Source organism: Echiichthys vipera (assembly GCF_963691815.1).
Source record: "Echiichthys vipera genome assembly, chromosome: 4".
NCBI classification, from domain to species: Eukaryota; Metazoa; Chordata; class Actinopteri; order Perciformes; family Trachinidae; genus Echiichthys; species Echiichthys vipera.
This window is the reverse complement of record NC_139829.1, coordinates 12,792,650-12,807,913: the sequence shown is the minus strand read 5'-3', so window position 1 is coordinate 12,807,913 and position 15,264 is coordinate 12,792,650. Positions and strand designations below refer to the sequence as shown.

General features: G+C 39.2%; 1 protein-coding gene across 1 annotated transcript in view; it reads left to right on the top strand.

Moving 5' to 3' along the window:
- Positions 1-13,500, top strand: part of tmem8b (transmembrane protein 8B) — a gene marked incomplete at both ends in the record, with an annotated part of 35,097 nt that extends 21,597 nt beyond the window's left edge. Inside the window, 5 exons of the mRNA XM_083912186.1 lie at positions 1,292-1,434; positions 2,752-2,930; positions 4,101-4,247; positions 9,886-10,002; positions 13,165-13,500. Of these exons, the coding sequence (XP_083768312.1) occupies positions 1,292-1,434; positions 2,752-2,930; positions 4,101-4,247; positions 9,886-10,002; positions 13,165-13,500 (922 nt within the window). The remainder of the gene's footprint in view (positions 1-1,291; positions 1,435-2,751; positions 2,931-4,100; positions 4,248-9,885; positions 10,003-13,164) is intronic.
- Positions 13,501-15,264: the final 1,764 nt, after the last annotated feature.

The window sequence follows — 15,264 nt, the reverse complement described above, 5'->3', positions numbered from 1 at the left end:
CCCTTAATGGCACAAAAATGTGAACAGATGAAATTAAGCAGATTTTTTCGCATTCCACTTATGAGTTCCAATTGAATTTGAAAAACAAATAATAGCAGATGGTGCAGGGCATGGTCTCATCCGCACATAAGAGCATCAAGGAGGTATGGAATGTGTTGGCTATGTGTTAGATTTGCAGAAATCTACACATGCTGAATGAATCAGGTCTTATTAGTGAAGAAAAGAGGAAGTGTGAATAATAGGTGCTCTGTTGCAACTGAGTTGAGTTATGTAACTTAAAGATTAAGAAATGAGCAGCTGTGCCATTTAAAATAATGGGCCAGGAAAGAAACACATTGGTTATCTCCTGGAGTTTCATTATCTGTGACTAATTGTATACACTAGCAATTAGAAAAGATTCAATACACAAATATTTTCTTTTACCCTATGTACCCTATTTACCCTATGTACTAAATAAATTATGTCCATATGCAGTTGTTAGGTTGTACGCTACAGTTAACTGCATAACAACAACCTCTATCAGGCCGTGAAATTAAAAAACAATGTTTCTTTTTCTTTTAAATTGTTCTCTAGAAATTTAAATGTTGACATTAAAAAATTAGGTGTTTTTTTTCTTACTGTTGGATCATTGTGAACATTTCCAATGCAAGTACCTAATTGAAATACTTAATGAAGTTCAAAGAATACGAGTTAAACTCTAGCATCTTTGTTGGTCTATAAAGCACAGACATTTATGGAAAATTACTTTTGTAATTGCTTCTGGTGATTGCACAAACTTAAAAGAGGAAAGTTGTCTGACTTCTGACAACCCTCAAACAACCTTTTGATCTCCAACATACTGTAGAGCTGGAGCACATAAAACAGCACGGCTAGGAGTCTGCAGCCACACTCACGGCTCTATGAGGCTATAATTTGGCATTGCTTTGAGCTGTTATTTATCAAGTATAATGTTGACCATCTTAATTTAGCATGTTAATAACATTTGCTTGTTAGAACTTAACCCAAGTACATCTGAGGCACACTTGCATGTGAATAGTTTTGCTGTATTTGGCCATAAACCAAAGTATTGGACAAACTAGAGATTTTAACCTGATTATGGTGCTTGCTGAACACTGAAGGAATCACCAGATTTGTTACATCTTATCCTGAGGGGAGCTTGAATGTGTCTACCAAAGTTAATGACAGTCTATCTAATAGTTGTTGGGACATCTCACACAAAACTTAATGTGAACTTCATAGTCGCACTATGCTCACCTCCATCTGATATTCTGCCTGTCTGGGACTTTTCCAGATTTGAGGCATGCACCAATGTCACCGCAGAGGTGTATATGCGTGCATATCTGACTCCATGCATCAATGACTGTGGGACGTATGGGCAGTGCAAGCTTCTGCGCACCAACAACTATCTTTATGCTGCATGTGAATGCAAAGCAGGTAACAATTTACTTGTAAAATGTATTGCAATGCATGTTGGTTTATGTTTCCATCATTTGTTTTGTTGATTTGAATTTGTGCAGAAAAAAAATCACATAAGGTAGTCTATTTATGTCTTCTTTTGATTCTATTTTCATGTCCACCTTTACAAATTATGTTCACATTCACTAAACCCAGTTATGGAATCCAATTACCAAAAAAGCAAGGCAAGTTGTTTGATAGAAATGGATCAATTATTGTATAAATATAGTGTGTACTCAACAATGCCTTTTAATTATTAATCAGTAATGAATAATTAGCAAAAAGTGTGACCATGAATTAATAATTAGAAGTGATTTTCAGCAGTCAAAAGCTTTTTTTTTGCATACATGATAAGATAAAACACTCTGTGAGGAAATTGGGTCATCACTGTGGCAAGGAATTTCTAATTTGTTAGAAAATACATCATGCACAGTGACAAGAAAATGGGAGAGGGCAAGGTGGGAGGGCACAGGTCTCTTTCCAGAAGCGAACTGGCAATATAGCGATTAAATTGCATGTGCCGCTGTCCAACGAGTCATACAGCGGCCCAGTATTAATCTTCTAATATAAGCCAATAAAACACACTCTTAATTACGAACAGCTTTTCAATAAAAGATGAGCTTATGAAACTAAACAAAGCATGTCCTTTGAGGCTTTTTTAAATCCTGCCTTTGATCTTCTTTTATCAGAGCTGCTTTCTCTTCAGTTAAATTCGCTGTCATACTTCATATGTGTGACTGCTTCCTGGCAGGCGCTTTGCATTCAGCACTCGCCCTTGGCCCGTCTCACACTGCAAACCCCACATTCAACAGTGCTCACGAATATTTAATTCACACTGTCTTTTCCAATCCACCACTTGATAAGGATCCAATTCAAGTGGCAAAGCAGGGGTGTTAAACATAGGAGGGCGTTCACACCAGGAGGCTCTATTGTCTAAAGGATAAACAACTTCACACATATCTGTTTGTGATTGTTTTTTTCGGAGAACTGTCTGTTTATTAGAAAAGGTCGATGAAGCATTCGTCTTAGCGGGAGATAAATATGTTTTAAGAGATACTGTAAATTCTAAAGGGATGAGCTTTTGAAACATCAACACAACTTGAAACACAACTGATTCATCCACAGTAGGGTTCCTTCTCATCCATTCAGCCAAACAAAAATACTTTTGTTTGTTAAGTTTAAGTTTATTCAGTTTCTGTAAGTTCAGCAAGTAGCTCTAGTTTTTTTTCCAACCTACAGAACCTGTAAGCACAAAAACTCTCTATTCTCGGCTGTGTGTGTGTTTGTGTGTGTTAGGCTGGGATGGCTGGGGTTGCACAGACAACTCGGAGGCTTACTCCTACGGTTTCCAACTCCTCTCCACCCTGCTGCTCTGTCTCAGTAATCTGATGTTTGTCCCGCCTGTGGCCATTGCCATCCGAAGCCAATACCTGCTGGAGGCTTCAGTCTACATCTTCACCATGTTCTTCTCCACTGTGAGTGAATGCTACACAAACAAAGTGGTGCATGTTCTAGCCTCTATTTTTAAAAACCAGAGTTGAGCTATAACATATTCTTGGGTCCGTTACCAACACACACACACACAATTGGTAAGTTGCAATAATGCTTCATCTGCAGGAAAACTAAACTTTTCTAGAGTAGCAGACAGGCAAGCATGACAATTCTGAAACCAAGTGAGTCCCTTTACAAACAGACACTAAATAGCCATCACCAATGTCACGTAGTAAAAAAGTGCAATTTATTTAATTTTGATAGTTTTAAACATTTTGCAGATGCCTCATTTTTACATGGGCTTGCACCTCCCACATTGAATCAGTATATTATGCAGAAGGATAGTAGCAGCAGGGCAACAAGGGCAACTACCAGAGGGGGCTGTGTTGTATAACACAGACATAGCAAGTTTGGGCTATTCTCATTCAGAGCCACCCACTACTGGAATACTTTTTCTTTTGAAATAAGAGAGAGCACTTACTACCTAACCTTTATACATTAAGAGATGGCTTCAAACAAACCAAACTTGCAATCGTGATTAATCATCCTACCTCAACTCTAGCACTGTCTTCACACACTTTTGAAATACATCTGCTACTGTTGTAATGTATTTATCTATTGTATTGTGTTGTACTGACACTGCAAGCTAGCAAACATTGATTCAAACATTGGACAATTTAAAATATTCAAAACAAATGAAGGGGGAAAAAAATGAAGGATACACACTCAGCTTGTTTGTAGGCTGTGTTCAGATGGACCTGAGCCTGAGTCGCAGCCCTCTCAAGACACTGACAGGATGACTCACAAACCACACGTCTAATATCTGTGTTGTTTTGCTTGAAAATAGAAGCAAGAAAAAAAACGTATTATCAATTTATAAAATGAACAGCTCATTAGAGGATGTACAAACACAAAAAACGATGTTTTCAGAAAGTAATCAGGATGTGACCGTGGTAGATCAATAACCAATTTTAGGGCTAAATGTAGATGAAACCAGAAAGGCTTAACTCTTAATCTGAAATAGTCTTGCTAAACCAACAACTTTAGCCTAATATTCAGCTTGTACATGTGCACAGTTTTTGATGTTTTTTTTTAGACACAGCTGTTGGTTGTTTTACTACTCATCCAGTGCCTTTTTCCCTCTCCCCTGACAGTTTTACCATGCATGTGACCAACCGGGTATTGTGGTCTTTTGCATCATGGAGTATGATGTTCTGCAGTTCTGCGACTTCCTTGGGTCACTCATGTCAGTGTGGGTCACTGTCATTGCGATGGCCAGGCTAAAGTCCATCATCAAACAGGTAGGTGCCTACTGTACTTCTACCTCACTACTCAAATGTTGTGTCAAGTGAACAGTAAGTGTAGGCACATTTGTCCTGATATTCCAGCTGAATGGCCATTTTGTTTCCACTTTAGTAACACTTGTAATTTTTTCATTCAATATGGGAAGTTGAGCACATTACATTACATGCATAGCATTCATGTGGATTTAGTAATAACATATTGTAGGAGATGAGAGCTATCAGATAATTTATTATAGATCATATTGCTGCTATGTATCACATCAGACACAGCCATGTAGAGCGCAGCTTATTTCACCTCCTTTAGATCACACAACGGCTCTGATTGGTTTGATTGTGTCTCTAAACAGAGACGCAGCCATTCACAAGAGCAACTCCAAAGCTGTATGATTTACATAAAATATTAGATGTGGGCAGTGATTCAGACATCTGGAACCACACATGACCATAAGGCATGTCCACTGCCATGTGTTTCTGGTCTGGAAGCACCTAGGCTGAGAGCTGTTAGTGGTCGACAACTTGAGATAAACCCAGAAGCAAAGAGGGATTAGAGGGCAAAGGAGTAGAGCTGTGACGGAGAGATATAAATGAGTACCACATATGCCTCAATTTTTAGTTAATAATCAAAATATCAATGTGTTAGAGTCAGCCATGCCTGCTGCTTAATTCTCCCGTTATTGACATATTGTGGTTGATAACAGTAAACACTAACAGGTGCACCTTCTCCCTGGGTCACTCCCTGGCTGCACACCAAGATGGAGCAGTCTCAGGGAAAGTGTGTGTGTGTGTGTGTGTGTGTGTGTGTGTGTGTGTGTGTGTGTGTGTGTGTGTGTGTGTGTGTGTGTGTGTGTGTGTGTGTGTGTGTGTGTGTGTGTGTGTGTGTGTGTGTGTGTGTGTGTGTGTGTGTGTGTGTGTGTGTGTGTGTGTGTGTGTGCGCCTGCGTGCGTGCGTGCGTGTGTCTATAAATGAGACAGATAGAGGGGGGAGGGGAGTAAGGGGAGAGGGGGTGGATTAGTGGGAGGGAGGGAGCATATACGAACATCTGCTGTCCTCTAGAGTTTTCATTTTTGCTGAGCACTGCACTACGCAGTCACTAATCAAATCGCACATGTCAGGACTGGCAAGTGGAACTGTGTGTGTTTGTGTACAAGGGTGAGACTGCACGCGCGTGTGTGTGTGTGTGTGTTTGTTTGTTTGTTTGTATATGTCCATGACCGCAGCAGCAGTAGAGAGTGAAGGACCCAGGAGCACCTGAAAGTGGGTTTCTTTGTGTGCATATGTATCCGACCTTCAAAAGTCTAAAAGTTCTCACAAATATGTCAACAGATTATCTTAAAGGACATTTTTGCTGGTTCAAATAAAGAACTTGTTTAATATCAGCTTGCTGGGGGTCATTGTCTCAGAATCATATAAATCAGTTTAAAGGATTATTACGTTTCATTACAACTTGGATCACATTTGTGTAGTTTTGGCCCACTTTTACTGAGCAGTGATGATAACATTGTTCTCACCAAAATAATCTTGGCTCTCCTGGGGGAACATAAAACCTGTCTGATCGTCTGACTGCATACTTTTCTTGTCCTGTCAGACTTCTTTTAATGATGTTGCCACTTTTTGTTTTTATTCTGGCAATTAATTGGTGAGTACTTGTGGGATACGAACACCAGCAACCCCTCCCCCCCCCCCCCCCCAGGTAAAAATTCTGTGTTTTTAGTCTCTTCCTTGCTCCCGATGGGATTACAGTTCATTACTTTTCATAGGTATATGTTTGAACAGTGAATGAGAACAGCCTGCACATTTGAACAGCTCCTCTATGTTTTGTGAAACTTAATAAAGAATTACAGTTTGGAGCAACCATCCAGCAACCTCCAGGGCTGAAAAATGAAGCCAAGGGGGAAGTCAGAGCCAAAGACTGCAGTTCTTCAAATGGTTACTTGATTCTGACTCCTAAAAACAAGTCAATCCCAATAGACCCTCTTGTAAAAATGCCCATCTTTACAGCAGAAATGAACATGTTTACAGCCTGGTATATAAAAAAAAGAAGTTTTTGGCCTCTATAGCCTATTTCCTCATTCATGACAACTGTACAAGGAATGAATTGTTATATGAGTCACCTGTTTGAATTAAATTAAGGCTTAGAATTATGCATAATTAAGGATGTGGCCACTTTGAGTGACAGGTAGGTGCTGTCACGGGTGGCTAGCACAGACTGTAGGCTTCATTCAGTCCATCTACGCTCCACCTCTTTGCCAATTTTGGATAAGCCGAGAATAAATCAGGCGCTGCCAAGATAGTGGTGGCCGGAGCCACCTACTTTGAACTTCATTTTTGCTCTTTAGAAATGTGGGCATGTTTTAATTTACACATGAAGAAATACAGTATAAATATATGTTACTGTACACTGGAGATCAAATAGAGAAAAAAATATAAATACTTGATTTATTCCGAAATATTGTTATTTTTTATTGTTCAGAATTTGATAGAATATCAGCTGTGGCTATACCACTGCTGTACTAGCATGTTTTTTTTTAAATAACCAAGGCACTTCAACAAAGTGAGCAAAATTAGAGAACAGTAACCATTGTGTCAGAAGAGAAGATTTAAACAATGTTTTCTTAGAGCTATAGGATTAAAAAATGAATAGGAAGACTAGAGGCCGTTGCTTTGACTGACTTCAGCACATCTTCGCCCACAGGACATCACTAGTTTCTCACACTGCTCTGGTTTGAACTTGTTCCATTCTTCTTCAGTCTCTTCCACAGTTCGGTAACTGTAGTGGGTTTCTTAGTCATTACTCTGTTGCCAAGGATTTTTCAGGGATTCTCTATGAGTTTCAGATCTGGGTTCTGACACTAATGTTTCCTATCAGACTAAAATAAATTAATCTTCAACAATGTCATGTTATGGTTTTGGGGATGTTTTCTGCAGCAGGAGTTGTGCCTCTTATTCAGCTACATGACAGGGTGAATGCAAATGTTTATGTGAACCTCCTTCAGCAACATGTAATACCTCCACTGCAATCGTCTCCCAATCAGATGCAATTTTCACGCAAGACAATGCCCCCTGTCACACTGCAAAATCGATTGAAGCTAAGAATATTGGAACAATGAAAGGGCCAGCCCAGAGTCCAGATCTAAACCCAATAAAGAATCTCTGGAAAATACTTGGCGACAAAGTAATACCTAAGAAACCCACTACAGTTAGTGAACTGTGGAAGAGACTGCAAGAAGAATGGGCCAAGATCAAACCAGAGCAGTGTGAGAAACTAGTGATGTGGGTGCAGATGTGCTGAAGTCATTCAAAGCGAGGGCTTCTACATTTCCTATAAATTTCTAAATCCTATAGCCCTAAGAAAACATTGTTTAAATTTTCTCTTCTGACACAACGGTTACTGTTTTCTAATTTTGCTCACTGTTTTTTTCACAAAATAAAGGTTTTTGTTAAAGTGCCTCGGTTATTTAAAGAGACACGCTAGTACAACAGTGATATAGCCACAGCGGATATTCTATCAAATTCTGAACACTAAAAAAATAAATCGACTATTAACACTTCGTTCTTTAATTTTGATCCCCAGTGTATATTGCTGAGCATGTAAATATATGCGGCAGATAAAAATAGACTTCCTACCAGAATTCCCAAAGGCTCGTCTGTCACAATGAAAGATAACAATTCATTACAGCGAAACCCCTGCCTGTGAATCCATGTATTCACGCCTACATACAGTACATATATACATTCATGTTTGGGCACCCCTGATTGTTCCAGTGCAGTATGAATGATGAGTGTTGCTGCACAGTCCTCAGGCTGCACCACAATGCTCCTCTCCTCCTTGGTCTGTGCCAATTAGTCCTGTTCCCTTGCAGCACGGGTCATCCCTTCCCTGCTCAAAAATCCCCAATTTCTCCTCACGTTCCCTTCCAGACAGAACAATGCAGACCTCAGGCATCCTGAACAGACTTAAGTTCTCCCAAAGCATGTGTAGCACAGTTTATTGATTTTTTTCACCTCTCACTTTATCTCTTTTATATCCTGTGGCTTTATGTGAAATTGTGAGCTTGACCAAAAAAAAAGTTAAATTGACATTATTTATAGCACCGGCTGCTATTGTCAGTGTTTTGTTTTCTTTGTTATATTGTGGCTCCCACTTATTTAAAGGAAGTTCAGCTGGTACATTACTACTAATTTTGACTTCAACGGAACTAAATAGACACACATTTTAACATAAAGGTACAGGTTATTTGTAAAAGCCTGTAGTTGGGGCTGTTATCATAGCATTATTGTAGCAAATTCAATTTTTCTTATAGACAACAAAGTGTTAAGCCGTTTGACTTTACTGCCATCACTGTAGTACGCCAAGCCCTTCAGTTTTGTATTACTCAAACAGGAGTAAATAGCGCATTATCGTTATAATCTGAGGGGGGAACTGAATTTAAAACATCTGTATGCACGCTCAACTTTAAAAACTTTTTGCATTTCAATACGTGGAGTGAAACTGTGGAACAGACTAGCGAGGAGCTCAGACAATGTCCAACCATTCAAACACCAGTACAAACGGATGGTGTTTACAAGGTACAGGGAAGAAGAGGGGGATGACAAACACTAAGGTTCTCACTTTTTGCCATACTTGTTATTTATTTATTTATACACAAGCGGTTATTGTTTGTTTGTTGGTATTGTTGGTTTTGTTGAGCGTATTAAAAAAAAAAAAAGAAAAAAAAAAGAAACAGGATACACAGGAGGTAAGAAAACCTATAGTGCTAGGTACTAAGTGGAGAAGGGGAAGGAATTAATACGTTATTCTTCTTCCTGCTCCTTTTCAAACATACAAAGGGTTTTTAATGACTCGTGCTTCAAGTGTAATTTATTTTTTTTCATATGTTTGAAATAAAGCATTCATTCATTCATTCATTCATTCATTTATTAGGGACAATTTTCAGCTGCAGATTAATACACATTTGGTTTTCTGGTGCATATTTAGCCTTGTACACAGGGGCAGTGCATGAGGGATTGAGTCAAAATAAACTACAATGTGTGTGTTCATGATAATGAAGTACCAGGTCACCTATTACAATAGTGTGGCTCACTGATGTGTTGTTGACACCAATGGAGGAAGGTGCATCACCTTAGTGACCATTCTTGACAAGATATTTCAATTCTCCTTCACTGTACTATTCAATTTAATAGAATAGAACAGAAATACGTTATTGATCCCAAGCTGGGAAATTGCTACTGAACAGCCTTGCACCAGACACCATCTTTTCTGCCTTCTTTATTGAATACTTTTTCTCCGCTCAACCTTCATGAATGCACCAGCTGTGTTAGGAAAAGTAGAACTCTCACATCCAAAAAGAAAACAGGACACAGGTGCAGAAATAATGAACATTTACTCCCAAATACAGTGAGGAAAATGGTCTCACAGTGATTTAGTAAACTCAATCATTACTAAAAGACAGGAGTGCTTTTATCACAATTTTTTGTACATGTGGGGAGAAAATTGTAATTTTCAGAGTAGTTTCCTTTCCTAAAGCAGTGTTATACTGTTTCCTGACCACACAAATATCCTGTTATTTACTGGGGAAGTAACAGTGTCAACAGTGTTTATGGAGGACCATTATTGATCCATGTGTTTTTTGTCAAGGTGCTGTATCTGCTGGGGGCAATGTCTCTGTCCATGGCTTTGCAGCTAGACCGTCACGGTCTGTGGAACCTGCTGGGACCCAGCCTGTTTGCTCTGGGCATCATGGCCGTGGCATGGGTAAGGGCAACTGAATACATTAACTGCACAGTAGCCTACAGCTAAATGTGGGTTCATTCCATAATGAGTTTACAGTACTTGCATTTGAAAACAGTAGCCGCTGTACATAGAAATTACCGCAAGAACAAAAGCATTTAATAAGGTTAGCCTATTTGTGACATAAACTACATGTAACATAATGAGCTTCTTAATCTTGTATTTCCAAGGTAAAGACATATTTACACAGATACATTTTGATAAAAAGAAGCACTTTATTAATCTCTCAATGGGGAAGGTGTTAATTCGGGGTTCTGTGGCCACCCTCCGGTCCCCAAGCCAAGTCCCCAAATACTGAGCTGCTGTTGCCCAATACATAATGTGTGTCCGACATTCAAAGACAAGCTTGTTTCAACATGCAGAGGAAAAGTGTCAGCACTGTCTCTCCATTGTTTCTCATGCTAGTAAGTGTAAAAGGATTTAACCCATCATTTAAGCTTAGGGCTGGAACATGGGGCCAGAACATGTGCATTGCTAAAAACTGTGGGTTTCTGACCAATGAAGCTATTTTACATTAGCTTGGAAGGGGTTTAAAAGTTTTGCTGCCTGTGGGTATTAGTCATGGGTTATAGTTCCATTATAATTCAGCTTGTACTTCCACTGACTCTTCTCCGAGTCATAATGTGCTCCCTGAACTGAGAAGATAAAAAATAATAGTCTTTCAGGAAAGGTTCTTGCAAAAGAAATAGCCTCTAACACCAAACCTCTGACATGAGTTTGAAAACGAGGGTTGTGGCTTCCTTGGAGAAAGCTTTGCTTTGAATAAAGTGTGGGAGTTGTAGCTCTGAGAGTTATCTGACTGAGAGCTGAAGGATCCTACAGAAACTGTGGAAAATTATGGACTGTATAGTGCCACTATGAAAACCCTTCAGTTTTAGCACCAAAGGTTGGAGACTGTATATTTCAGCATTTTTTCCCTGCTGAGATTAACAACAGTGCTTCAGTATTCATGCAGGGAACAACTGTATCATTCAAATGTGAGTGTATTTAGAGATTTACAAGTGGCTTGGCACATTTGTATTTCAGTTATAGATGGCCTGTTGACATGTCATTTTACAACTATAAAAAATAGTCTGGTATACTGTGACAATAACTACAGCATAGATGTATACACCGCTTCTGTGCATTGTCACAATGACTGAAACAGAGAGGTTTCTTCCGATGGTGATGAAACACACAATAACTAGCCACAATAGTTAACGGCGCACAACAATTTTTTTCATAAAAAGACACTCGGATCTGATGTTTATGTTGCTGTTTTTAAAGATAAATCTGAGCTAAGGCTTTGATTACTTGTCACGTCATAATTTATCAGGTGTTCAATAGCGTAGCTCTGAATTTCAGCACTTTCTCCACAGTGCTGCACCTGTTAGTTTGAGCGCGACACATTTTCTACAAGAGCCCTTTTATATCAACTTGTCATGTTTCTGCAAAGCCTGGCATTCTGAATGTTCCCAGACACAACCGAATTAGATCAGTCAAGTGAAGGGCACAGTGCGCCTGCTGCTTTGCAGATGTGCCATAAGCAGTAAGAAGAAAGGGAGAAGTTAAGAAGTCTGTAAATCAAAAATCTTGCTAACCCTCCACACTAAATGAGGTCCCTGACTCATGCACAAAAAAAGGGTCTGAAATGGTTTGTCTTAGCTATAGAAACATGCAGTTCCAAAGGGACGGGTGCAGTAACAACACATGTCATGTTTTTCCTCACTTGGCTTCATGTTGATTATTCATCTTTAACCCAAAATGTATACAGCTTAATAACTCAATCAGAGCCATTTTACTGCCAGAATACATGTAATTATTTGTGTCATTCATGAACAGCTTACATTTCCCTGGATAATGATGGGATTCTTTATAGAAATGCTTTGGGAGAAAATCTAATGCAAGCAATCAGTGTTTATGAGCCGATGAAAATAGACTGAAATCAATAATGAAGCACTCATTTATAAAGAAGTGAGATGAAATGTCTTTCTGTGCCACACATTCAGCAAAGAATGAATGAGCACATTCTCTTTATTGAACAACTAGAGAAATCTTATACATTTACGGCCAAAGATAACGTAAATAACAAAATAGCCAAAGTAGTGACATCTATCAGCCGATTAGGATAAATGCAGTGGACTTAATGCTGCAGCAGCAGGTATGAATGCAAATTTTAGACAATAAACCAACGGAGATTTATGAAGAATCCTGTCCCTTTGTTCCTCTATTCAAAGAAAACTGCCTGCTGCTCCTTAGCTCAAATCTCATTGGTTTCCATTTTTGAATGACTGCTCCCTGTACGATTTCCCACTCCAATATCCTGTTTCTGCATGAAATGTGTTGTTCATTAAATTAAGAAAAATAAATAATCTTTAAAGTGTTATGGGTCCCTTAGTTTCCTAATGTTTTCATTGAAAGAAATTAATATGCAACTGGAAATTGCTGTTTAATTTGACATTTATTGCAGAAGAACAGAACATTTTATTTTTCACATAGACAAGACAGCTTTTAACCTTGAATAATGCTTTTTGTGCACAATATCCGTACTTTTCCTGGTCGTATGTTGCATCATAGTATACTGTCACAAGTGATCTAAATTCCTCTTCAAGTGACTTAATAACGTCGCCCATCCTGTCATTATCGCAACTATTTAATTTGTTAATGTGTGTTTCACAAATTTATATCCATTTTCTTATGTTTTCTGCGTTGTCTTTCTGTATATGGGTTTCATGAGCCTGGTAAACTGCGCTGAACGGACCTGCAGACAGGAAGATGTTAGTCATCACCTTGAACCCGCCCTACATAAGATAAACGGCTGTGATTGGTCCACCCATGGCCAGTTTCCCTGGAAATCTGTCTGTATGGGGGAGTGGCCAGATGTATCTGCCAGAATAAAAGAAACATGTGTTTGGCAGATTCATTTGGTACTTACAAAATTAGCAGGTATTCCTCAAACATACCCACTGAACGTTTCTGATAATGAACAGTTAGATATCTCTTTAGGGACCGTATTGAAAGAACTAAGGGACCCGTAAGACAAATTGAATAATTAAATACATTTAGACTGCAGTTTGTTATTTTAAACTGGATGGAAAAATAGGTCTAAATGGTGGAGTTGAAAACATTGTTTTATGTGTCTGTCAGACGGTGCGCACCATCCGTCGCCGGCGTTGCTACCCGCCTACCTGGAAGCGCTGGGTGTTCTTCCTCTTCCCAGGCACCATGATTGCCACGTCTGCCGTGGCCCTCTACGCCTTTGTGGAGACAGAGGAGAACTACTTCTACATCCACAGCATTTGGCACATGCTGATCGCAGGGAGTGTGGGCTTCCTTCTGCCGCCTCGCGCCAAGCCCGACGCCAAGGTGACCCCACTGAAGCGTAGGCGGGGCTGCGGCTATCAGCTGTGCGTCAACGAGCACGAGGAGCTGGGCCTGGTGGACCCCGGCATCATCTCTATCAACAGCATCTGTACCAGCTGATAAACTCCCCACTCCCAGCCTTTTACCTTAGAGACACTTCATTGCCTTCTTTTACTTGGGAAATTCACACACGGGAAATTAAGCCACAGAACTTGAAACAGCAATGTAAATACTTTAATGCAGTTCTGACACATTGGATTTCTTTTTTTCGTTATTGTCATGGTAATTACTATCAATACAACTGTAATTATTATTATCTATAGTTAAATTCTGATGAATTGTGGGTGTACAGTGACACACTGTTGTTTGTGAATATGTATTTAAAGTCAAAGCTGAAACACTGCTGCTATCTGACGGTGACTGTAGAACTGCTTCTGTTGGTTATTTATTGGTGGTCTTGTAAACAGGCCAGTTATTTTACTGTTGGGGCACAGATTGGGGAAGGTGTGGGGGGACATTTATCAAGGGCACGGCTTTTCTGAAATTCTTTTCGAGTATATCTTTTGCACTGAGACACAAAAATGTTATTCTGTACATTTTTATAACAATATAAACTACAGTGGGCATCACAAATGTAAAACCTAGTTGTCATGTGGAATGTTAGACTGTCTTTTGCAATTGCAATGTATCGCTTTTACTCAAATGTGCAGATTGTTCTTGATAGGAACAATTCCAAAGTCCAGCTGCCTGTTGAAAGAGAAGAGGAGAGGCAGGATTATTTCAAAGACCTCAAACCAAGACCTCACCTCCCTGTTCTTTTTCTGACAGGACTTGTGTGACACCACATTCATAAACAATAAATGTTTTCTTTCTTGCCTCAGTGTTACTTCTGCTTTCGAAGCTTTTAGGTATAGTGCAACTTGTGAAACTCCCACAAAGACATCATATTGCAATTCCTGGGCTAATGGAAGCCAGTGGTACTCAGACAGTGAGATGAGACGCTGTCAACAACATCCTCTCAGGAATAGAGCAAGAGATAAATAATTCTCTTACAGAGCAGCAGTATGAGGGCAGCATTCTGTCGATATGTAAGCCTCTCTCTTATATAAGGAAAAAGATTTATATGGTTCTTTGCTTTATGCCTTATTAGGTGTGATCCATCAGCAGCTCCTCAGTATTTATCACCCTGTGTGCATGCTCTGTCATTTCCTATCAAATTATATGAGTAAAGAAAGATTAAAGAACTCATTCTTTTTTATTAGCTAAGATGCTTTGACATCACACTAATAAACAAGATTAAGAGTCTGCGGACGTATTTTTGGAGCAGATGATAGGGTTTAATGAAAAGTCAGGGCATCAAAGTTACTACAATTCATCTTCTGGGGACCATGATTGTGTACAATTTCACAACACATTTTCCCAGTAATCCATCCAATAGTTGTCGACATATTTTGATTAAAAAAATAAATAAATTCAAGCTCTAAGAGAATAGTTTTGTGAAACACACTACTATAATCTTCCTTCTTACCAAGCATTGTCTGCTGTAATGCAACAAAAGTTAGCTTAGCACAAAGACTGACGGCAGCTAAACATCTAGCCTGTCCGTCCAAGACCTCTGTAATACCAAACTTGTTTGTTAAAAGTACAGATTCACCACCAATATACAATGTGTTAATTCGAGGCTTTAGGTGGCGGTAGGTGGATTTTTTTTTGGATCTTTTTCCCTGCGCTGTTTTTGTGCTTAGATAACCATCTCAAAACAGAAAGACATGGAAGGGTCAAACGAACACGCTTTCACCACAAGACTGCAGTTCTAAAGTCACATTTTGCTTATTTTAACTTAAGTACGTAAGTTTTACGTCATATATATTACTATGTGGCATA